At 41.2% G+C, this 24823-nt stretch overlaps 1 protein-coding gene across 1 annotated transcript in view; it reads right to left on the reverse strand.

Annotated features, from left to right (window-relative positions):
* Nucleotides 1-24823, reverse strand: part of LOC114666239 (1-phosphatidylinositol 4,5-bisphosphate phosphodiesterase beta-1) — a 550124-nt gene that overhangs the window by 181937 nt on the left and 343364 nt on the right. Inside the window, 1 exon segment of the mRNA XM_051919279.1 lies at nucleotides 19037-19112. Within this exon segment, the coding sequence (XP_051775239.1) occupies nucleotides 19037-19112 (76 nt within the window).

The following is a 24823-nucleotide window of genomic DNA, read 5'->3' on the forward strand; positions in this document are numbered from 1 at the left end:
ACCAAGTGTCCCTGGGGAGGTACTGAGACACTCATGGTTGCTCCCCCAGAACATATGCAGAAGGGGCATCCCGTCCGGGCATGGGACCCGGCTGCCCGCCACAATATATGTATATATATATATATATATATATATATGTGTGTGTGTGTGTATCTCTAAATTATAATAAAAAAAAATCTTGGATCGAGATGTGATTTTCTCGGAGACACTTTAACGTCCCATGAGACAAGGCAGTGAGACAAAAGGGCAGCTGCTGTAGAGGCTTTTAAATGTTCGAAGCAACATGCAGATCACATGACACGGCAGCAGCAGCTGATCGAGCAAAGAGGAGGTTAAAAAAAAACTTTTTGTTTTCCATTGTATCATCATTTAAGAGGGGGTTTCAGAGGGGTGACCACATCTCCTTAGCATGCGTTCAGCCCCCATCTTCACAACACAATACAACACAGAGATGCAAAGTGGCTGGCATGTACCGCAGGCCAGTGGGGAGGGGGAATAACTCATTCACTACAGTACAGCTTTATTACTGGAAAATATCAAGAAATAAAAAATGGATGAAAATGAATGAAATGAAAATAATCTCTTTAAATTGCATATCCAGTTAACCAATCCTAGGGGTGGGTGAGCAAAGCGAGCAGGGGGTGGAGCCCCCTATATATATATATATATATATATATATATATATATATATATATATATATATATACACAGTGCATCCGGAAAGTATTCACAGCACTTCATCACTTTCCACATTTTGTTATGTTACAGCCTTATTCCAAAATGGATTAAATTCATTTTTTTCCTCAGAATTCTACACACAACACCCCATAATGACAATGTGAAAAAAGTTTACTTGAGGTTTTTGCAAATTTATTAAAAATAAAAAAATTGAGAAATCCCATGTACATAAGTATTCACAGCCTTTGCCATGAAGCTCAAAATTGAGCTCAGGTGCCTCCTGTTTCCCCTGATCATCCTTGAGATGTTTCTGCAGCTTCATTGGAGTCCACCTGTGGTAAATTCAGTTGACTGGACATGATTTGGAAAGGCACACACCTGTCTATAGAAGGTCCTACAGTTGACAGTTCATGTCAGAGCACAAACTAAGCATGAAGTCAAAGGAATTGTCTGTAGACCTCCGAGACAGGATTGTCTCGAGGCATAAATCTGGGGAAGGTTACAGAAACATTTCTGCTGCTTTGAAGGTCCCAATGAGCACAGTGGCCTCCATCATTCGTAAGTGGAAGAAGTTCAAAACCACCAGGACTCTTCCTAGAGCTGGCCGGCCATCTAAACTGAGCGATCGGGGGAGAAGGGCCTTAGTCAGGGAGGTGACCAAGAACCCGATGGTCACTCTGTCAGAGCTCCAGAGGTCCTCTGTGGAGAGAGGAGAACCTTCCAGAAGAACAACCATCTCTGCAGCAATCCACCAATCAGGCCTGTATGGTAGAGTGGCCAGACGGAAGCCACTCCTTAGTAAAAGGCACATGGCAGCCTGCCTGGAGTTTGCCAAAAGGCACCTGAAGGACTCTCAGACCATGAGAAAGAAAATTCTCTGGTCTGATGAGACAAAGATTGAACTCTTTGGTGTGAATGCCAGGCATCATGTTTGGAGGAAACCAGGCACCGCTCATCACCAGGCCAATACCATCCCTACAGTGAAGCATGGTGGTGGCAGCATCATGCTGTGGGGATGTTTGTCAGCGGCAGGGACTGGGAGACTAGTCAGGATAAAGGGAAAGATGACTGCAGCAATGTACAGAGACATCCTGGATGGAAACCTGCTCCAGAGCGCTCTTGACCTCAGACTGGGGCGACGGTTCATCTTTCAGCAGGACAACGACCCTAAGCACACAGCCAAGATATCAAAGGAGTGGCTTCAGGACAACTCTGTGAATGTCCTTGAGTGGCCCAGCCAGAGCCCAGACTTGAATCTGATTGAACATCTCTGGAGAGATCTTAAAATGGCTGTGCACCGACGCTTCCCATCCAACCTGATGGAGCTCGAGAGGTGCTGCAAAGAGGAATGGGCGAAACTGGCCAAGGATAGGTGTGCCAAGCTTGTGGCATCATATTCACAAAGACTTGAGGCTGGAATTGCTGCCAAAGGGGCATCGACAAAGTATTGAGCAACGGCTGTGAATACTTATGGACATGGGATTTCTCAGTTTTTTTATTTTTAATAAATTTGCAAAAACCTCAAGTAAACTTTTTTCACGTTGTCATTATGGGGTGTTGTGTGTAGAATTCTGAGGAAAAAAATTAATTGAATCCATTTTGGAATAAAGCTGTGACATAACAAAATGTGGAAAAAGTGATGCGCTGGGAATACTTTCCGGATGCACTCTATATGTGTGTGTGTTTATATAAAAATATAAGTGTGTTTGTGGGTGTGTGTAAATAAAGAATTTTTGAGCAGAAAATATTTAAGTGGGACATCACAAAGTGTGGCAGCTCTGCACAGAAGTCTCTCCTGAGTGCCCCCAGAGGATCAGCCCACCCCCTTTCTCCTCTTTTTCTGAACTCCTGATGCTTCCCCAAGAAATGCCGTTTCTTTTTTTGTATCTGTTACGTACCTCGTGTTGTTTGTAGTAATGGATGCGAAAAATCTCTAATCTCGTGTTTTTCTTTTGATTTGTTTTTTCTTTTTTGGTGAACTTTGATAACAAAGCTCCTGACACAATTAGACTTCTATGGGGATCAAAAATGAGCAGACAGCAAACAATAGCAAAAGATATGCAGGAAAAACAAATCTCAGTTTACTTGTGCATGCGTGTGTGTGCGCGCGTGTCTGACATCCAGTCTTATGTCCCAAATATGCGGTGGCTTAATAACCAATGAATGAGGTGACGAGGGAGGCCTCACATTCAAGAGCTCAATCCGATTTCATGCGCTTCCCAGCCGTTCCCGAGACAACTGCCCTAAAACAGATTATTTGAGAGTATTTTAGTCAAAAATAGAAGTGGATATCTGACATCCGGATTACGGGACACGAGTCAACTGACATTTTCTTCTGATTGATCAGCGTTTGTCCCCTCAGAAGTCTGTTGTGTTCTCTTCCATCTTCACTCCTAAGTTTTTGTTTTTCTTGGCCATGACTACAAACAGCGGTGGGTAAGTAACAGATAAAGACGACCTCATTGTTGGGTGGAGTATCACTTTAAGAACTCCTGTTAAACAGATATACACACACGATTACTGCAATTAGTATGGGAAAGAGCCCTTAACCCGGTGTTGTATTTCAATAATTTGTTCTGGAGTTGTACACTTGAACAGCAAAACTGTGATCAGCAGAGCCTGAAATTAATTTCTTTTTCGCTTCCACATCCTTTCCATTCTCCTGCTTAAATCAACAATGTAAAATTGAAGTTCAAGAAACTAATAACAATGGCCGTCGAATTGTGGGAGTGCAAAAGTGTAAATTGTGCTCTACTGTTTATTTTTTCCAAGGCTCAAATACCTCTCAATTCACGTTAAACGTACTTTGATCAAGCTGCTGTTATTGGGTGTACCGCTCTTGAACACATTTGTTCATTTGTTATTCATTTGCACGTAAAAAGCTTATAAACCCCGAACCCAGTATACTGCTCATGAGTGGCAAAATGATGGAAGTTAACAGTCTGAAAGAGACGCTGGCAATCAGGGTACACATCGATAAATGACATGCCCCTCAATTCAAAGGAACAAAGCAGAAGAGAAAATAAGTAAAAAACAACTAGCTGTGCTACCCGTCTAAGGTAGAAATCTAAATCCATCTATTATCCAACCCGCTATATCCTAACTTCAGGGTCACGGGGGTCTGCTGGAACCAATCCCAGCCAACACAGGGCACAAAGCAGGAAACAAACCCCGGCAGCCCACCGCAGGGCACACACACACACACACACACACCCACACACCAAGCACTCACTAGGGACAATTTAAAATCGTCAATGCACCTAACTTGCATGTCTTTGGACTGTGGGAGGAAACCGGAGCACCTGGAAGAAACCCATGCAGACAAGGGGAGAACATGCAAACTCCATGCAGGGAGGACTCGGGATGCGAACCCAGGTCTCCTAACTGCGAGGCAGCAGTGCTACCCACTGCGCCACTGTGCCGCCTGAAATCTAAATAATCGACGTATATCTCAGCATTAAAATTTGCAGTGCACTATGCAATATACATATCTCTGTTATATACCATTTGGTAAGGGATTTGTAAAGGAAATGCTAATGTGTGTGATGCACCATCTGTTGGAATGATAAATGCAATGCATTTTACTACTGAACATGTTTGTGATGCACCATTTGTTGGAATGGCAAATGCAATGCATTTTATTACTGAAAATGTTTGTGATGCACCATCTGTTGAAAGGACAAATGCAATGCTTTTTATTACTGAATATGTTTGTGATGCACCATCTGTTGAAAGGACAAATGCAATGCATTTTATTACTGAAAATGTTTGTGTTGCACCATCTGTTGAAATTACAAATGCAGTGCTTTTTATTACTGAAAATGTTTGTGATGCACCATCTGTTGAAATGACAAATGCAGTGCTTTTTATTTCTGAAAATATTTGTGATGCACCATCTGTTGAAATGACAAAGGCAATGCTTTATATTACTGAAAATGTTTGTGATGCACCATTTGTTAAAATTTCAAATGCAATGCATTTTATTACTGAAAATGTTTGCGATGCACCATCTGTTGAAATGACAAATCTAATGTATATGTCTCTTCTATGCCATTTGGGTATGGAATTCATGAAAGCAGTGTTAATGGTTGAGAAGTGCCATCTGTTGGAATGACAAATGTAATACAAATGTCTCTGTTATATGCCATGGGCATCATAAAAGCAGTGCTAATGTTTGTGATGTGCTGCCTATGGGAATGACAAATGCAATGCATTTAATAACAAAAATGTTTGTGATGCACCATCTATTGGAATGACCTATGCAGTGCATAAGTCTCTAATATTTGTCATTTGGTATGGGATTTGTAAAAGCAGTGTTAATGTTTGTGACATGCCATCACAAACATGGCATGACACATGCAATGCATTTTTTTAATTTTACTAAAAATGCTTGAGGTGCACCATCTTTTGGAATGGCTGAGACACAGCAAACTGACAGTCACACAGACAGACACACAAACATGTATCCTCTTATTAACACTTTAGTCATGGTTGCTGTTGAAGGCAGACAACAGAATAATTAAAATTTATTTGGGTAAGCAAAGTCATTCAATGTGCACTTCCTGACACTACAGAGTGACTGGCAGTGTGGGAATCACACATGTGTGTGTGTGTGTGTGTGTGTGTGTTAAGCTTAAGGGGCTGGAGTAGGCCAATCTAGTAATGGGTATGGGGAGTCTCATTCAATCCCCCAATAACACAGTCAATTTTGCAGAATAAGAGAGAAATCCTCACCCCCTCAGGCAGGAAGAGCTTGACTGACATAGACGATGCGTGACATCATCGGGCACCCACTGCCCCTCCCACTTCTTGCCCTTTTCTGAGCTGGATAATCATTGAGACCCTGAGGTTAGACACACAAACTGGAGTTTTCCCTCTAGTCAGACAGAAACTTAACAGCATTATCCAACGGGGTATCCCGTGTGTGTGGTCACATTGGACAGTTCATCCTGTGCTCTTTTTGCAGCTTTATTTTATGTGTTGGTGGCGTAAAGGGGCTGCTCATCCCCCCTCTGCCCGCATTCCCTCAAGCCAGCCGTCTGAACCCGCTCATATCCTCCACGGTTATTCCCTGCAGACTGCTGCATGAGGCTCACTGGAGGGTCCCATCCATCACGTTTCCCCCCTCTTACTGCACACCAATTAGATGTTGGCTTCACACATCCTTTGCTGAGCACTCAGTGCAGCAGCCTCCTTGTTTCGCTCCGAGCCGGAATCAGCAAAACACATTAAAGAATAAAAACACGTCAGCTGTTGCCTTAGCCACATCATAATTCACCTCGTAGTGATCCGCCCAATATTTCTGACTGACGCCATTGATCAGATTACCATTAAAGAAGGAAAGCAAAATTGAAGCCCCGCATTTTTGCTAATCAAATGTTTGAAAGAAATCAAGGAAGAAGGCCGACTCAATCAAGCATGCAATCATCAAAATGAACATCACCGTGATGGCTTTAATAGAGCATAAAATCTGCCAAACAACTTGCAGCCACCACAATTTGCAATTTGTCAATTACGCCGAGACAATGAGGCCCAAATGGTTTTGTCTTTGTAAGCTTCCTGCTTACAAAGCTGCTATTAGTAAATCACAAAAAGAAAAATTTCTCACCAATGACTGTTCTTCAGAATATTTTTTTGTTCAACAGACAGATAGACACACGGACCCCCATACCCCAATGCTGGCTGAATCGGACTCTGCTACAGTGGGATATCCACCTGCACCGCCTCGGAAAGAAACAGCGACACTTTACTTGGAGTCATTCCCGGACTGTCTTTTATCATTCCGTGCAAGAGAGGGAATACAGAAATAGAAATTGAGAACCTCCTGGTAAGCAAATTATCTTGGGAATGCACATTTATTAGCGTCTTCCTTTTTAAAAGATACCGTGCCGCAATTTTGTTGACACTGGGTGCCAACGTAATTCACGATTGCCAAACGGTGGAAGTCATGGCCAATGTCGTCGTTGACATGACAATATACAGTCAATAAACACTACGGCTGGCCGTCCTACATGATGGATTCAAAAACCATTTTATTGGGTTTGATTTTGAGTTTTCTACTGATTACGACCGTGCCTGTTTTTTCAACAATGCGAACCGATCGATCGTCAAATTAAAAACACAAAGTATAATCAAAATAAATAAAGCCATTCTTTTGGAAGAATTATATTTGCACCTCACACTCTTTTAATCTTGCATGTGTAATTGGGGTGTGCTTTGCTCTTTATGTATTCGTGCATTCAGGGATAGACCACCTTAGCAACGGCCGATGTGATCGCTTAAAAGTCGACAGTGCCAGTAGAAAAATACAAAAGACACCGAGTCAAAAGTCTACTTTCAAATACAATGCATATGTGTCTTATAAAAAAGCAGTGTAAATGTTGGTGATGTGCCATCTGTTGGAATGACAAATGCAAAACAAATGTCTTTGTTATATACTACTGTATTTGGTATGAGATTTGTAAAAGCAGTGCTAATATTTGTGATATGGCACCTACTGGAACAGCAAATGCGGTGCACTTTATTGCTAAAACTGTTTGTGATGTGCCATCTGTTGGAAAGACGAACACATTGCATATGTCTCTGTTATACATCATTTAATAATCGATTCATAAACGCAAGGTCAATATTTGCAAAAAATACACACTGATTGATCGTCAAATTAAAAACGCAAAATAAAATCAAAATAATTAAATCCATCCAAATGTATTTTTTTTATTACAAGAATTGTATTTGCAGGAAAAACTCTCTTAATCTCGTATTTGCAAAGTGTGTGCAGTTTGCTTTTATGTGGCCATGCATTCAGGGATAGATCACCTTAGCAATGGTCAACAGTGCCAGTAGAAAAATACAAAGATGTTGCGTCAAAAAATATAATACTGTATGTCTGTTATATACCATTTGGCATTGGATTCATAAAGGCATGGTTAATGTTTGTGATATGCCATCTGTTGGAATAACAAATGCAATGTGTAGGTTTCTGTTATATGCCATTTTGAATGGGATTCATAAAAGCAGCATTAAGGTTTGTGATAAACCATCTACTGGAATGGCAAAGACAATGCATTTTATTACTAAAAATATTTGTGATGTGCCATCTGTTGGAATGACAAATGCGGTGCATACAGTTTGCCTCTGTTATATGCCATTAGGTATGGGATTTGTAAAATGAGTGTTAATGTTTGTGGTGCACCATCTGTTGGTATGACAAATGCAGTGCATATAGTATGCCTCTGTTATATGCCATTCTGTATGGGATTTGTAAAATGAGTGTTAATGTTTGTGATGCACCATCTGTTGGAATGAAAAATGCAGTGCAAATGTCTGCGTTATCTGAAATTTGGTGTGGGATTTGTAAAACGAGTGCTAATGTTTGCAACAAAAAAAATGCAAACCAATCAATGGTCAAATTTTAAATGCAAAGCAAAATCAAAATAAATATAGCCATTCAAATACCAGGTGTATATATATATATACATATACATATATATTTTTTTTTACAATTATATTTGCACCCCACACTCTTTTAAATCTTGCATGTGTAAGGGGTGTGTGTTTTGCTGTTAATGTGGTCACACATTCAGGGATAGATCACCATAGCAAAGCCGATAGTACTAGTAGAAAAATACAAAAGACGTGGCAGCAAAAAAATAAACAATTTTCAACTTTTTTAATTCACCGCATCATGAAAAACGAAAACAGTCACATGCTAACTTATGTCTCCATTTGTCTGTCTGTCAAATTGGTGTACAGGTCACTGAAGCCGGGGGTCTGTGGGTCTGGTGTGGGTCTCTGGTGTGCCAGTGCACAGCAGCACAAACCGATCTTCGAGGGTCCATGTAAGGCCAAGTTTCTCTACCAATGGGGAACTGGCTTTGAAAGTTCAAAATACAATCAGAGTTCCAAAACATATTTTAGAAAGTCTTATAAGGTTCAGAAAACTGTAAAACTTGAAGCGATGATCCAAATAGGAATATTTATGAATTGGGATGTTACTAACAGAAATGTTAAATAAAGAATAAGGGCAAAAGGATGTTCCTCAAAAGATAACACAAAAGCAAATACGTCACAAAAAAAATGTGAATCCAAAGAAAAAGCAAAACTCATGTGACAGATGGGGGAACTGTCGTCCCCTTGAACCCTCAGGCCACACGTCAGACACCAGGTAAAAGTCCAATAATGAATTTTTATTATAATAGCAATGTGCACAAAGCACCTACACTCCACAATACTCAATAAATCAATAATCAATACAATACAATTCCTAATCCTCCACTCCCAGCATCTCAGTCACCCTTCCTCCCAACTCGGCTCAACTTGCTGGGGTTTCCCACAGTCCTTTTATATCTCTTGACCTGGAAGTACTTCTATCCCTCAGTCAGTGCGATTTCCCAGCACTTCCGGGTCAGATGAAAACTCCTTTTCTTCAGCCCGGAAGTACGTCATTTCCTCTGTCCCCGTGACTGGGAAGTACTGCCGGGTTATACGGAAAATATAAGTCCCTGAGCCTCCCTGCAGCGTCCCCTGGTGGCCCCCACAGTATCCAGCAGGGCTGTGAATTAAAACTCCAAGGTCCATGATGCCCTGCTGGAATTCGGGGCTCCTCCATGTTGCAGGGAGGGCTCCATCTGGCGGCTTGGGGGTATTGGCCGGGAGAAACTGCCGGCCATATATCACACTCATTAAAGAAACTCCATATCAACTCAATGACACACTGCTGGGTCCTCCTCGATGACCGGAATATAAAGGCAGGAGGAGCACACAGAAGCAATGATGTCAGAGAGTCCCCGCCTCCTGGGGGCTCCACCCACAAAGTACAAAGAATTAATAAATATTTAATGAGAAAGTACATAAATATTTTAAGCGACATATGAAAATAATCTTATATATAATTCACCAGCCTCCTCACTCACTCACTCACTCACTCACTCACTCACTCACTCACTCACTCACATCCATCCGAAGCCAATTGCGCAGTCGCCTTCTGCGCACACCCAAAGCCAAATGCGGTCGCCTTCTGCGCAGCTGCCGGAAAAACCTTACGAGACCGACATCGTGGCAGGTCGCGAAAATTCAAAGAGAAAGGCGACTTCGACCGACATCCAACCCCAACATCGCGGCAGGCGGTAAATTTACGGCTGCAAAAATTCAAAGAGAAAGGCGACTTCAATTGAAGCTCTAGAGGCCTGAAAGGTGATTTCGACTACAGCTCGAGGCCTAATTACGCATTCTGATTCAATTATGCATTCATTCAATACACCTATATCAGGTATGTGGTGCTTATACTTATTACTATTCCACTTGTGCCCGTTTCATCTTACGTTGTCGAAACGGGCTCTTTGTCTAGTAATTAAATAATAACAAGCTGTTAACACAACAGCCACCATTTTGGGTCCTTTTTTAATGGGGGCTACTGCGTTACTAGGCTCAGACGACCACAAGTGTACGGCACACGTCGTCATGGGGTAAAGGTAGGCGTTGGCCATTTCCGGATTGTCCGAGTCTGCGGATGTTCCTCAGATCTTTTCCGATGTGTTTCGTGATCTGTTTAGACGGACCTTTGAGTTCTTTCAGTCGAAGCGGTTTAGCATTGCCCCATTGTCTGAAATATGACAATTTCATCTTTCGAATTAGGAACAAAATGTACTTTTTCATACGGATTCCAAATTTGTTTTCTGTAATAAGTTCAATTTGCTCAAGTTTAAAATGTCATTTTGGGGTTGTCTTGTTGCCGCAAAACCCCCCTTTGGGATTAAAAATACATTACAACACCTTCAGGCTGCCAGATGTCTCCCTGTAATGAAGAGGAATGGCTACGCCTCGACTGAGAGAACAAATTCACTTCGTATAACGTGTCCGTGTGCTAATGATCCGCAGCCCGGGGTGGGGGACAGAAGGAAAACCGACAAAGCATTTCTAAATCGTGTGTTTGGTCTCCTTTATTTTTTTTTTTTTAGAAATATTTTCCAAACACCTTGACCAAAGAAGAAATCAATTTCGATAGAATAGAAAAAAAAAAAAGGACGCTGGAAAGTTGGCCGACTGATAGCAGGTGTAATAAAGGATGGAAAGCAAATCTATAGCCTGACTGATGTGTTGGTCCCAAAGTAATAAGCTGGTAATCAATGCACTAATTCCGGCCAGTTTATTAGCTCCGGCGATAATAAGGTGCTGCTGCTGCCGCCTTTTCCTGCAATCCCTGTGTGGCAGGGACGACCTTTCCTCATCATGACCTACAAAAATCCGGAGGCTCTCGCCGACAAGAAATGGAAAGCTGATGATAACACGATGGCCGAGCTGTGCTGCGCTGCACTGCACTGACAGTGAACGATTGGGGCGGCCAACACCACCACCGCTGCTGATCTCCAGGGGCCATCCGGCAAAATAAAAAAGACAACGCCAAGGGAGCGAAAATGACAACAGACAGATTCAACTTAAATATTTTCTTTAGTTAAGCAAACACATAAGAATTTCCAATTAACTCTATATCTGTTAGTATATCTGATACCATTGATTTTTCTCAGACTTTTTAGATTAGCAAGTAGATTATAAATCTGTAAATTACCCTTTCTAGTGTGACATATTGTGCGGAACACTCAAATCCATAAGTTCAGTAATTTAATTTTTGTTGCCTTCAAATTGAATAATTATGTTAATTATTTCCTTTTTATAGTGCGGTAACCTCTCAGTATGACGTAAGTCTACGTAGAGCACATACATGTGAATAAATAGGAGCCTACCATCCCACCCTCTATGCCCACATTATCCTGGGTGGGGGGTTCTGGAGCCTAACCCAGGAAGAGGACCAATCCCCGCTGGACCAGGCCAACGTAGTGTCTACCTAACCCAGCAGTTCTCAAACTGTGGGTGAGCCATATGCCATATGTGGCGTAATTTCGCTATTCGTAGGAAAATTTTAAACTTGTAGGGGTGTATCAGCAGCAAAAAATATAGGAATAAATTTTAGTAGGGTTTCAAAAAAATGTTAGGGGGGGCGCGATTAAAACTGTTATGAAAACTCGGGTCGCAAATACTTAAAGGCTGAGAAACGCTGACCTAACCAGAAAGTCGTTGGACATACTCGGGAAGAACTCCAAACAGACAGGACCTGGGATACAAACTCCGGTCTCCTTAACGCAAAGGCAGCAGGGCCGCCACTGCAGCACATGACAGACACAATCAAACACTATCTTAATTATTATTATCATTACATGAGGATCTGCGGTGGGCTGGCGCCCTGCCCAGGGGTTTGTTTCCTGCCTTGCGCCCTGTGCTGGCTGGGATTGGCTCCAGCGGACCCCCCGTGACCCTGTGGTTGAGATATAGTGGGTTGGATAATGAATGGATGGATTACATAAGAAAATAAAAAATGTGAAAACAAAAAGGCCAACATTTAGTCCAATTATCGCTCATTTGTTTAGCGAATAGCTAAGATGTCCCAACAATCTCATCCGGGGTCTTATACTTTAAATACGTGGCCCGGTAGTGTGCCCCAGATTCCCACAGCTGTTCCACTGGTGGCCTCAATGTCACGATTTATGCTTTAAAACAAACGAGTTACGCTGAATTTACTTCAAGGATGCCTTTGAGAATTTTGAAGACCTGGATGAGATCCCAATGCAGTCTCCCCACTCGAAACTAAACAGGCTTAATCATTCGAGTCCATCACAATCCTTTTTGTACCGTGGTGACCAGAACTGCACACAGGACATTAGATGGTCAAAGCATGACGTCCCTCAAATTATACTCAACAGTTTTTATGGTATCGTCCAACAATGTATCTGCCCTTTTAATTGCTTCAGCATATTGCTTAGATGATGATGATTATTAATTATTAAGAGCCTTAAAAATCACAAGTTAACCTAACGCACGGGTCTTTGGGAGAACATGCAAACTCCATTTGGAAAACTACTGAGTACAGTATTTGAACTCAGAATGCTGAATTCTTCATGCAGCAGTGCTAACTACTGCGCCACCTAATCTGTGCCACACTTTAGTGACTGTGTGGATATGACTGGCGGGCTTTGTTGGGCTGAAAGGCCTGTTCTCATCTAACTGTTCTAATGTTCTATCAATCATATAATGACTTTCATATCTATCTAGCTATCTAATCCTGCCAACTACGCTATCTATCTATCTATTAGTTATTTTCTTTCATATCTATCTATTATAATATGCCCTTCATATCTATCTATTATAATATGTCCTTCATATCTATCTATCTATCTATCTTTTAATTTCTTTCATATATATCTATCTATTATAATATGCCCTTCATATCTATCTATCTATCTTTTAGTTTCTTTCATATCTATCTATTTATCATATAGTGCCTTTCATATCTATCTATCTATCTATCTATCTATCTATCTTTTAGTTTCTTTCATATATATGTCTATCTATCTATTATATAGTGCCTTTCATATCTATGTATTATAATATGCCCTTCATATCTATCTATCTATCTATCTATCTATCTATCTATCTATCTATCTATCATTCAGTGCCTTTCATATCTATCTATCTATCTATCATATAGTGCCTTTCATATCTATTATAATATGCCCTTCACATCTATCTATCTATCTATCTATCTATCTATCTATCTATCTACCTATCTATCTATCTATCTATCATAACCTGTATATCACACCCTTCACACCTATCATATTTCATATATATTATTACATATTATTGGCCTGATACCATTACCCAAGGTGAATTACAACATTTGAGAGATACAATTGGTTCCGTTTCTTTTGTTTTTCCAATCCGAGCACAGCCAGGTGAAGCGACTTGTCTGGTTGCTATGCCCCTGTCATTCCAACAGATGGTACGTCACAAACATTTGTAGTATTAAAACGTACTGCATTTTTCATTCCAAAAGATGGCACACCAGAGACATTTTTAGTAACAAACTGCATTGCATTCACCATTCCAGAAGGTGGCAGATGGCGCAAACGTTTTCAGTTATGCGTTTTATCACTATGTTACTGTTAATAAATATTTGTGATGTGCCCTGTGTTGGAATGAAAAATGCATTGCATTTGATTGCTACAATGCTTTGCAAAGTTCATTCCAATGGAAGGTGCACTGCACACGTTAATGCTGAGGTCCACATCGATTACTTAAATTTCAGTCCATCTTAGATAGGTAACACAGCTAGTTTATGTGTATGTATATGTGTGTGTATATATATATATATATATATATATATATATATATATATATATATATATATATATATACTATTTTATAATATATTACACACAGAGAGAGAGAGAGAGTGTGTGTGTGTTAGATATAGACTGCATATTCAACGCCTTCAGAAAGTCTTCAGACCCCTCTCTTCACTTTCTTCACATTTTGTTATGTTGCAGCCCTGTGCTCAACTCATTAAATTAATTTTTTCCCTCATCAAACGACACTCAGTACGCTAAAATGACAAAGCATGGTGAACACTAAATAACATTTTAGCATTTTTTTGGACTGTCTGTACTCGTGGTCCTCATGTTTCACAATCTGACAACAGATCGGATTCCGTTGCGATAACTGATCTGAGATATCCCACTGCTGCCAGGATTCCACCAGACAATCAGTAAATGACTGTTCTCAAAACGTGTGGTGCCGTGACCCATGTGGCACCGTCATGTTGGGCCTAACAGGTCAGAGGAAGTGGCAGCCTGAAAGCACTGCATGGGGAATTGATGCCCGTTAGCCGAGTATTGTTTCTGTGGAAAATAAGGGAGTGGTGAACTCGAGGGCTTCCTGCCACTCCTTTTCAGCTGTAGTATCAAGGACCTGGCCGTGGCTTATTACCCATATAAAGATGGCAATGGAGTCAACACTCTCAATCGATTCTTTACACGACTGGCTTATTACAGTCAGTCAGTCATCTTCCAACCCGCTACATTCTAACACAGGTTCACGGGGGTCTGCTGGAGCCAATCCCAGCCAACACAGGGCAAAAGGCAGCAACAAATCCCCAGGCAGGGCGCCAGCCCACCGCAGAGCACACACACACACCAAGCACACACCAGGGACAATTTAGGATCACCAATCAACCTAACCTGCATGTCTTTGGACTGTGGGAGGAAACCCACGCAGACACGGGGAGAACATGAAAACTCCACGCAGGGAGGACCCGGGAAGCGAACCCGGGTCTCCTAACTATGAGGCAGCAGTGCTACCCACTGTGCCACCGTGCTGCCCGTGGCTTATTACAGTTGTATTTTATGTCAAGTTCACAGTGCCTGTTTAAATCTATACTAATAAAAGGCAAAGCCCCCACTGACTAACTCATCACTAATTCTCCAACTTCCCGTTTAGGTAGAAGGCTGAAATTTACCAGGCTCGTTCCTTACAGCTTACTTACAAAAGTTAAGCAGGTTTCATTTTGAAATTCTACGCATAACGCTCATAATTGTTGACAATGTCCGCCATGTTAAACTTTCTTATTTATGGCCCCATCTTCACAAAATTTGGTAGGCGGCTTCCCTGTGCTAACTGAAACCGATGTACGCACTTATTTCGGTGGTATGACGCCACTGTCGGCTGCCATATTTAACTTTCCAACTGTCTTTGTTACTTATGGGCCCATCTTCAAGAAATTTGGTACGCAGGTTCCCAACGCTAACTGAATCCTACTTATGTACGTATATACGTCCATAGCCTGCAGCTCGGTCGCTGTGTGAGCCGCGTTGGGTCCTGCGTCCCCCGGCCTCCCACGTACTTGGCTGCCTGCCTATACTGTATAAGGCTGTTCGTTGCTCCGGTCACTTCATCCCCGTCCTTGCTTCGCCACGGTATTCACGTCTCCCTGCTGATAACTGCAGCCTTCTTATTTAATCCACGGCTTCTCCACTGTTTTATTGTTCATTTATTATGATTATAGTTATTGTGTAGGTATTTTAGACTTAGTTTACATTGTTCAGGTACCCATTTCCTTTATCGTTCCAACTGTACCCCCATTAACATGTCTATCGAGGTAATCACCATCGATCAAAGAACTGTCACTTACTGAATGGTTTCCATGCCCGGAGATGGCGACTGCCTTTTCCATTCTCTGTATTACATATTACACGGCCATATCAGGCTCACTCTTGATATTCAGAGGAACATTGTGTCTTATGTATTGAATGACTGGGACAGGTTCAAGGTGTGGACTGATGACGGTACAGGAGATAATTACACTACACAGGAGCACTAGAAGAATGAAATGCTTAAGCCCTTCACCTATGGATCTGCATGTGAGTTGATGGCTGCCGCTGAATTGTTCGGTTGTTGCTTTCAAGTGTACCGAAATGGCCAAATATTTTTCACCTTTGGACAACCGCCAATGCCTCTTAAACATCTTAGATTCACAGGTGACGATTTGAGTAGTGGACACTTTGATGTTTATGAATGTTTCAACTCTCAAAAGCTGGATGCGAAGTTATCGATGAAACCCATTTCAATTCAAACGCCTCCAATTTCCAGTAAGGCTCTGCGTCGCAATGACAATTAATAAGTCTCAGGGACAGACCCTACAAAAGGTTGGCATTGATTTGAGGCGAGATTGCTTTTCACATGGCCAACTATACGTTGCATGCTCAAGAGTAAGCTCAGGGCACTGCTTGGTCATATTACAACCGGAGGGCCGAACTGACAACGTGCTATACAAAGAGATCCTTAACAAATAATTATTGGTATATTTTCCCTCAGTTTAAAAAGGTTTACTTTTCTTCTTAATAAAAATTTTAAAGCAGAACTTTGCCGCTGCAAAGCGCGGGTATTTTGCTGGTTGAATAATAAAAGGCACATTACAGTTTTAAACCTTAACCTTCTTGGTGTTAACCCCAAACATGACTCGGGCACAGAATTCTACGTAAATGTGATTATATCCGCAGATATCCACTTCTCCAGGATAGGGCTCAGAGCCAATCCCTGATGTAATCCCACCTCCGTCACTCCCACCGCAGACCTCACCACTGTCACACTTCATAGCCTGTACCAATCTCACATACTTCTCTGCCACTCCTGACTTCCTCATACAATACCACAGCTCCTCTCACTCACCTTGTCATTTACTTTCTCCAGGTCCACAAAGACGCAATGCAACTCCTTCTGGCCTTCTCTGTACTTCTCCATTAATACCCTCAGAGCAAACATCACATCTGTGGTGCTCTTTCTTGGCATGAAACTACTTTGTTAAAAAAATTAACCTCAACTGCTTTAGTAAAAGAGGGGGCACAGTGACCACCTGCCAGAACACCACTGTCAGTTACTTTGAATGGAGTTCTTTCACTAGAGATCACTGATTGAAGCTCATTTGGTGGAGTGGGACTTCTATGGCTAAAGGATCTGGGCTGGTAACTCTAAGGTTGCCGATTCAAATTACGGCAGTGACAGAATGAATGCTACTCTGGTGGGCCCTTGAGCAAGGCCCTTAACCTGCAATTGCTTCAGGGGCGCTGGCCCTGCACTCTGACCCTCTCTGGGAGGTAAGTTGGGGTATACAAAAACTGACCAATTCCTAATACAAGAAATTGTATGTGGTGATTTAAAGGATTAAAAATCACTAAGAGTAAATTCACAGGGAGCACCACAGACACACAACATAAGCAGAGTGGTAGACAGAAGGGCTTAGCAGACTTGGAAACCTTCACTGAAGGATATTTAACAAGTTAAGGTGGGCTCAATAGCCAGTTCTTCTCAAACTTATTTTTATAATTTTAATTTTATATGTACAGTACTGTGCAAAAGTTTTAGGCAGGTGTGAAATAATGCTGTAAACAAAGAATGCTTTCAGAAATATAAATAGTGATTGTTTATTGTTATCAATTTACAAAATGCAAAGTGAGCGAACAAAAGAAAAATCGAAATCAAATCAATATTTGGTGTTCCTACCTTTTGCCTTCAAACCAGCATCAATTCTTATAGGTCCACTTGCACAAAGTCAGGGATTTTGTAGGATTCTAGTCAGGTGTCTGATCAACCAATTCTACCAAACAGGTGCTAATGATCATCAATGTCACACGTAGGTTGAAACACAGTCATTAACTGAAACAGAAACAGCTGTGTAGGAGGCTTCAAACTAGGTGAGGAACAGCCAAACTCTGCTACCAAGGTTGTGGAAGACAGTTTCATGTCATGGCAAGATTGAGCACAGCAACAAGACACAAGGTAGTTCTACTGCATCAGCAAGGTCTCTCCCAGACAAAGATGTCAAAGCAGACTGGGGTTTCAAGATGTGCTGTTCAAGCTCTTTTGAAGAAGCACAAAGAAACGGGCAACGTTGAGGATCGTAGACGCAGTGGTCGGCCAAGGAAACTTAGTGCAGCAGATGAAAGACACATCAAGCTTATTACCCTTCGAAATCAGAAGATGTCCAGCAGTGCCATCAGCTCAGAACTGGCAAAAACCAGTGGGACCCAGGAACACCCATCTACTGTCCGGAGAAATCTGGCCAGAAGTGGTCTTTATGGAAGAGTTGCAGCCAAAAAGCCATACCTCCGATGTGGAAACAAGGCCAAGAGACTCAAGTATGCACGAAAAACATAGGAACTGGGGTGCAGAAAAATGGCAGCAGGTGCTCTGGACTGATGAGATGATGAAATATTTGGCTGTAGCAGAAGGCAGTTTGTTCGTCGAAGGGCTGGAGAGCGGTACAATAATGAGTGTCTGCAGGCAACAGTGAAGCATGGTGGAGGTTCCTTGAACGTTTGGGGCTGCATTTCTGCAAATGGAGTTGGAGATTTGGTCAGGATTAATGGTGTTCTCAATGCTGAGAAGTACAGGCAGATACTTATCCATCATGCAGTACCATCAGGGAGGCGTATGATTGGCCCCAAATTTATTCTGCAGCAGGACAACGACACCAAACATACAGTCAAAGTCATTAAGAACTATCTTCAGCATAAAGAAGAACAAGAAGTCCTGTAAGTGATGGTATGGCCCCCACAGAGCCCTGATCTCAACATCATCGAGTGTGTCTGGGATTACATGAAGAGACAGAAGGATGTGAGGAAGCCTACATCCACAGAAGATCTGGGGTTAGTTCTCCAAGATGTTTGGAACAACCTACCAGCCGAGTTCCTTCAAAAACTCTGTGCAAGTGTACCTAGAAGAATTGATGCTGTTTTGAAGGCAAAGGGTGGTCACACCAAATATTGATTTGATTTCGATTTCTCTTTTGTTCATTCACTGCATTTTGTTGATTGATGAAAATAAATGATTAACACTTCCATTTTTGAAAGCATTCTTTGTTTACAGCATTTTTTCACACCTGCCTAAAACTTTTGCACAGTACTGTATATAAAAATTTTAATAAATGGATACATTAAAGGTTCTTGAGAGACACAAATAATAAGGGCCTTACCCTGCCAGAAGGGAGGTTACAGGATTCAAGAGCAGTTTCTACTCTTTTTCTGTCCGCTGAAAACATCCGGAAAATGCTGCATTAGGAGAAATAAATGTATAAAAAAATTTAAATTAACAATAGATTTTTTAAAGTATTTGATAATTCCCATTAAACAGTTTGCTGAACCATTTAATTCCTACGACAACAAGGGTACTGGCAGAGGTCAGGTGCCTGGCACTAGATACCACTCTGCCCAGATCCACCCTCATCAGATTCCCCCAAAATCAAAGTCTTAGGTATTCTGCTGCAGAGAGCACAGAAAAATATTAAAAAGAAAAAAGAAAATAAAAATAAAAAGCTTTGTTGGTTGGAATGGCCTGCTCTCGTCTAGACGTCTTTTAAAATCTCTATATTACTATATATGTAAATTTATACATGTCCCCTACACACCCAGACCAATATATTCTATAAAAGTAGAGACATGAGTTAAAAACATAAAGCAAGCATTTTAATGGGTTATGAGGAAAACAAAAGTAAAATCATTTGAAAATTATTTAACAAACTAAAAAAAAAAATTCTGTAAAAGTGAAATCATTTGATATCATTTATTTAATACAGACAATAGAGATATATTATTATTTTTTAATACAGGCAGTTAGAAAAAAAGTGGGCCCTGGCAAGTAGTACCAACACCCTTTGTTGACCGTCACTGTATGTGGCAATGCTGATCCAGAACTGCACAGCCGCGCGACTGGAGAGCACAACGGTAAGAGTGTCACGTCCTCAGCCAGCCAGAGCAACTGAACGAGCTGCAAACAGGCAGCAAACACTCGTGTCCTCGTTACATTTGGGTTATTTTCATCAAGAGAATCTGAGATAAGAAAGTATAATTACATATAAAGTTACAACTAAGTACCGTAAGAAGGTAGTAAAAAATATATTTTTATTATGAAATTTGAAAATGAACTAAATACGGGACATTTGGGTGTCCCTGAAAGGTCAGTATGAGACAGGGGACAAAATGATCAAATATGGGACATGTCCCATATATAAGGGACATCTAGCAACCCTATCCTAAGCAGAATCTATTTTTACGCATTCTGGTTTAATTCTAGATTTTAACTTGACTTTTACTGATTTAAAGGATTATTTATTTATTTATGGAAGTTTTGATGCATTGCACTTTTGAATACCAGTTTAAGCACAGGGTCACTTTCACTCCTGCCTACCCTTTGCTTTGTGTGTTGTGTCCTCATCTGCCAGGCTCCACCCTCCGGTATGTTATTGGAGGTAGCGGGTTCAAGAAACTCCCGGAAGGAACTGGAAGTGTGAAGCCAACCTGCACCGTCACATGCGGGTGTCAAAAGTGAGATTACTTGTGAAGGACACTGCCACTTGTTAATCTGGAAGATGAACTGCCCTCCACCTCAGGCCTCCTGCTCTCACCAGTCCATCTTTCCTTCTGGTATCCCAAGTCAGGACGGGAATTCTAAGGTGCCCCCTAGGTGGGTAGTGTCTGGAATCTGGCCATCCTCCCATCATGGCTTCTTGACTGGGCACGAAATCCTCCTCGATCCTGGCCAGGATACCCATCCAGAAGTGTTAAGAGCACCTAGTGGTGAATGATTGTCATATTCCCACAGGGGTTAGAGACTAAGTAAAGGCGTCTTCAAAATGTAATGTGATGAGGAGCGGGCATCTGCTTTAGTGAGTGGCACAGATGAAGCACAGGTCTGAAGTTTGGGCTGCTTGTGGTGAGCTAGTGAGCCTCTTAGCTTGGAGCAGATGTCCACGTGCCGGGTAATGCTGTATGCGTGGGGCGCTGTAAAACAGCTAAATTAATGCACAGTTACATTTCCACGATGAAACAGCTTGCCATGCCGCCGCCAAGCAAGTCATTCATTTCTTCATTATGGGACCATAAGACGTTAGAGGAAAACGAAAAAAAAAATTGATGTTAATTTACATTTAAAGCTTTTTTTTTTTTCGTTTTGGGAGGCCCACTTGCCAAGAAGATAAAAAAGAATAGGAAATACATAAATAAATAATAAAAGCAAGAAATCAATAAATTCCTACTGCTTTCTATTTTAGCTCTCAGTTTTGATGTTTACATAAAATATTTAAATGTTTTTTCTTTTTTTTTTTGTTTTTTCCTGCGGCTTTTTGCTTGTTACATAAATGAAGTTTTTCTTTTCCAGAATTGCTTGAATCGCTCCACTTGGGGGCGCTGCTTGATCCTGACCTACAGGGAACACATTCGCTACGGGATTTGACCGTGAGCTCTGATTTGGAGACCACAGACTGAAGAAGAAGTGAGAACAGGGCAAGGCTGAGATGGAGAGCCATCGATGGACCCTGACACCTGGATGCAGTGAGGGGAGATCCCCTGTAGCGACGCTGCATAAGCATCCACCTCTGCCTCCAAAGCCCCGGGTTTGTGGCCTGCCTCTCTGTGTAGGGACATGAACTGGAGAGGAGTGAACCCGACACAAATGATTCCTCCACGGTGTCTGTTCCCCACCAGATGATGGATTAGAGCTGCCATATTTGATTTCATGGGGTTTGCTGTTCCCAGTGCCAGTCCATCACGCTGTTATGTCTCAGCCAGAGTTCTGTCCCTGGCTCCAATATGTCTTTAACTTTATTTAATTATTTTTCTTGCTTTTCAAATATTATTTTGCTGCATTTTGTTATTAATTCTATTCTTGGTTTTGTTCTCTCTGCGTCTACGGTGACTTGAATGAGAGGCAGAAGTAGAATTGATTTTACCAGTGTGGTACAAATGAAATGCTTTACGCAGCTGCGAAAACGAACACAGGCAAACATAGAAGTGTAAACTGGGCTTTATGGAGCAGTATTCCTCATTTTCCACACCAAAGAAACCCCCAGAAAAACTCGATTGCTAAATCACCTACAAAACGAACTTTAGCATTAATTTCACAAAAATGCACGTGAATTGAAACTTGTCCATTTTGCTTATCACTGTTAAATAAATTAATAGTCCTAGTTCTTCTGTGGAGTGGGTTAGAGAATTAGAGAAACAATTCCACAATTAGGAAAATATTTAAGCGGGATGAACTGATTCATGGTTTCTTATTTACCGACTATACTTCCTTAGAAGGATGGCGTCTTTCAACATCTGCAATAAGATGCTGCAGATGTTCTATCAGACGGTTGTGGTGAGCGCCCTCTTCTACGCGGTGGTGTGCTGGGGAGGCAGCATAAAGAAGAAGGACGCATCACGCCTGGATAAACTGGTGAGGAAGGCAGGCTCTATTGTAGGCATGGAGCTGGACAGTTTGACATCCATGGCAGAGCGACAAGCGCTGAGCAGACTCCTGTCAATCATGGAGAATCCACTGCATCCACTGAACAGGATCATCTCCAGACAGAGGAGCAGCTTCAGCGACAGACTGCTGTCACCGTCCTGCTCCACTGACAGACTGAGGAGATCGCTCCTCCCCCACACTATGCGACTCTTCAGTTCCACCGGGGGGGTAAACGTTAAAATTATACAAAGTTATTGTCTGTTATACCTGCCTCGCACTCTCCACCTTGCACTTTTTAACTTGCTGCTGGAGTATGTGAATTTCCCCTTGGGGATTAATAAAGTATCTATCTATCTATCTATCTATCTATCTATCTATCTATCTATCTATCTATCTATCTATCTATCTATCTATCTATCTATCTATCTATCTATCTATCTATCTATCTATCTATCTATCTATCTATCTATCTATTTGGTGTAACAGACGAATACATTTTTGCCTGTATGGATAGAATTAGGGTTAGGGAATTAGTATATCGGTAGCATGACCTGATTCATGAGGGAGTATTTGGCATTATAGACTGAAATGTTTTTCGTATAGGGATATGCTTAGGGTTAGGGAATGAGTTTATCATTGGGTTGAACTGATTTGAGGGTTCTTACAAAGTGTCTTAGACTGAAACATTTCTGTCTATATGGATATGGTTAGGGTTAGGAATTTAGTATATTAGTCACATGAATTAATTCACGGGTTCTTATTAGGTGTGATAAACTGACACATTTTTGTCAATATCGATATGACTAGGTTTAGGGTTAGGAAATCAGTTCATCCATTCTTATTAGGTGTTATAGACTGACATATTTTTCCATAGGGTTAGGGATTGAGTTCATCATTAGGATGGACTGATTTGAGGGTTCTTATTTGGTGTTACAGACGGTTACATTTTTGTTTATATGCATATGATTAGGATTAGTACATCGGTCACATGAATTGATTCACAGGTTCTATATAGACTACAGGCTGACTAATTTTCACATATGTGGATACAATTAGAGTTAGTGAATAAGTTCTTACAAAGTGTAATAGACTGACGTGTTTTGTCTATATGGATATGATTAGGGTTTGGAAAGCAGTACGTCAGTCACATTAATTTTTTCACAGGTTCTATTAGGTGTTATAGACTGACACATTTTTGTCTATATCAGTAAGATTAGGTTTAGGGTTAGGAAATCAGTTCATTGGTTGATTTGAGGGTTCTTACAAATGGTATTAGACTGACACATTTTTGTATATATGGATGCTATTAGAGTATGTCGGTTTCATGAATTGATGCATAAGTTCTATTAGGTGTAATAAACTGACACATTTTTGTCTATATCGATAAGATAAGGTTTAGATTTAGGAAATCAGTTCATCCGTTGCAAGAAGTGATTCATGAGTTCTTATTAGCTGTTATACACAGATATTTTTGTGTTTAGGGATATAGTTAGGGTAAGGGAATGAGTTTATCATTAAGATGTGATTTGTGGGTTCTTACAAAAGTGTAATAGACTGGCACATTTTTGTCTATATGGGTATAGTTAGGGTTAGGGAATTAGTGCGTTGTTTGCATGAATTGATTCACGAGTTCTAATTAGGTGTTAGACTGACACATTTGTGTGTATAGGAATATGGTTAGGGTTAGGAGTAGGGAATGAGTTTATCATTGGTATGAAACGATTTGTGGGTTCTTATAAAGTGTAATAGACTGACATGTTTTTTGTCTATATGGGTTTGTAAATCAGTACGTTGGTCGCATGAATTGATTCACAGGTTCTATTAGGTGTTATAGACTGACACATTTTTGTCTATATCGATAAGATTAGGTTTAGGGTTAGGAAATCAATTTATTGGTTGCATGAAGTCATTCATGAGTTTTTATTAGGTGTAATAAACTCACATATTTTTGTGTATAGGGATATGGTTAGGGTAAGGAAATGAGTTTATGATTGGGATGAACTGATCTGAGGGTTCTTACAAAGTGTAATAGACTGACAAATTTTTGTCTATATGGTGTGAAGGATTGCCGGCTTTCTACTCCGCCCTCACCCCCAGGCCGCCAGGAGGAGCTCTCCCGACAGCATGAACGTGCCCCGAATTCCAGCAGGGCATCATGGACTCTATAATTTATATGCACAGCCCTGCTGGATACCATGGGGGCCTCCAGGAGTCGCTGTAGGGAGGTTGTCGGACTCTTATGTGCCCTATAACCCGGAGGTGCGTCAAGATCACATGACAGGAAGAAACGACGTACCTCCGGGGTGAAGAAGAGTTTTTTATATGACCCGGATGTGTTCCTAGTCACGTGGACAGAGAGGACGAAACACTTCCGGATCAGGACTATAAAAGGACTATGGGAAATCCCAGATGTTGAGCTGAGCAGGGTGGAAGGAGGGCAACGTGTCTGGGAGTGGAGGATTGTGTATTGTTATTTGATTATTGATTTATTACTGAGTATTGTGGAGAGGAGGGTGCTTTGTGCACTACTATTATT

Source organism: Erpetoichthys calabaricus, chromosome 15 (genome assembly GCF_900747795.2).
Source record: "Erpetoichthys calabaricus chromosome 15, fErpCal1.3, whole genome shotgun sequence".
Classification (NCBI taxonomy): Eukaryota; Metazoa; Chordata; class Cladistia; order Polypteriformes; family Polypteridae; genus Erpetoichthys; species Erpetoichthys calabaricus.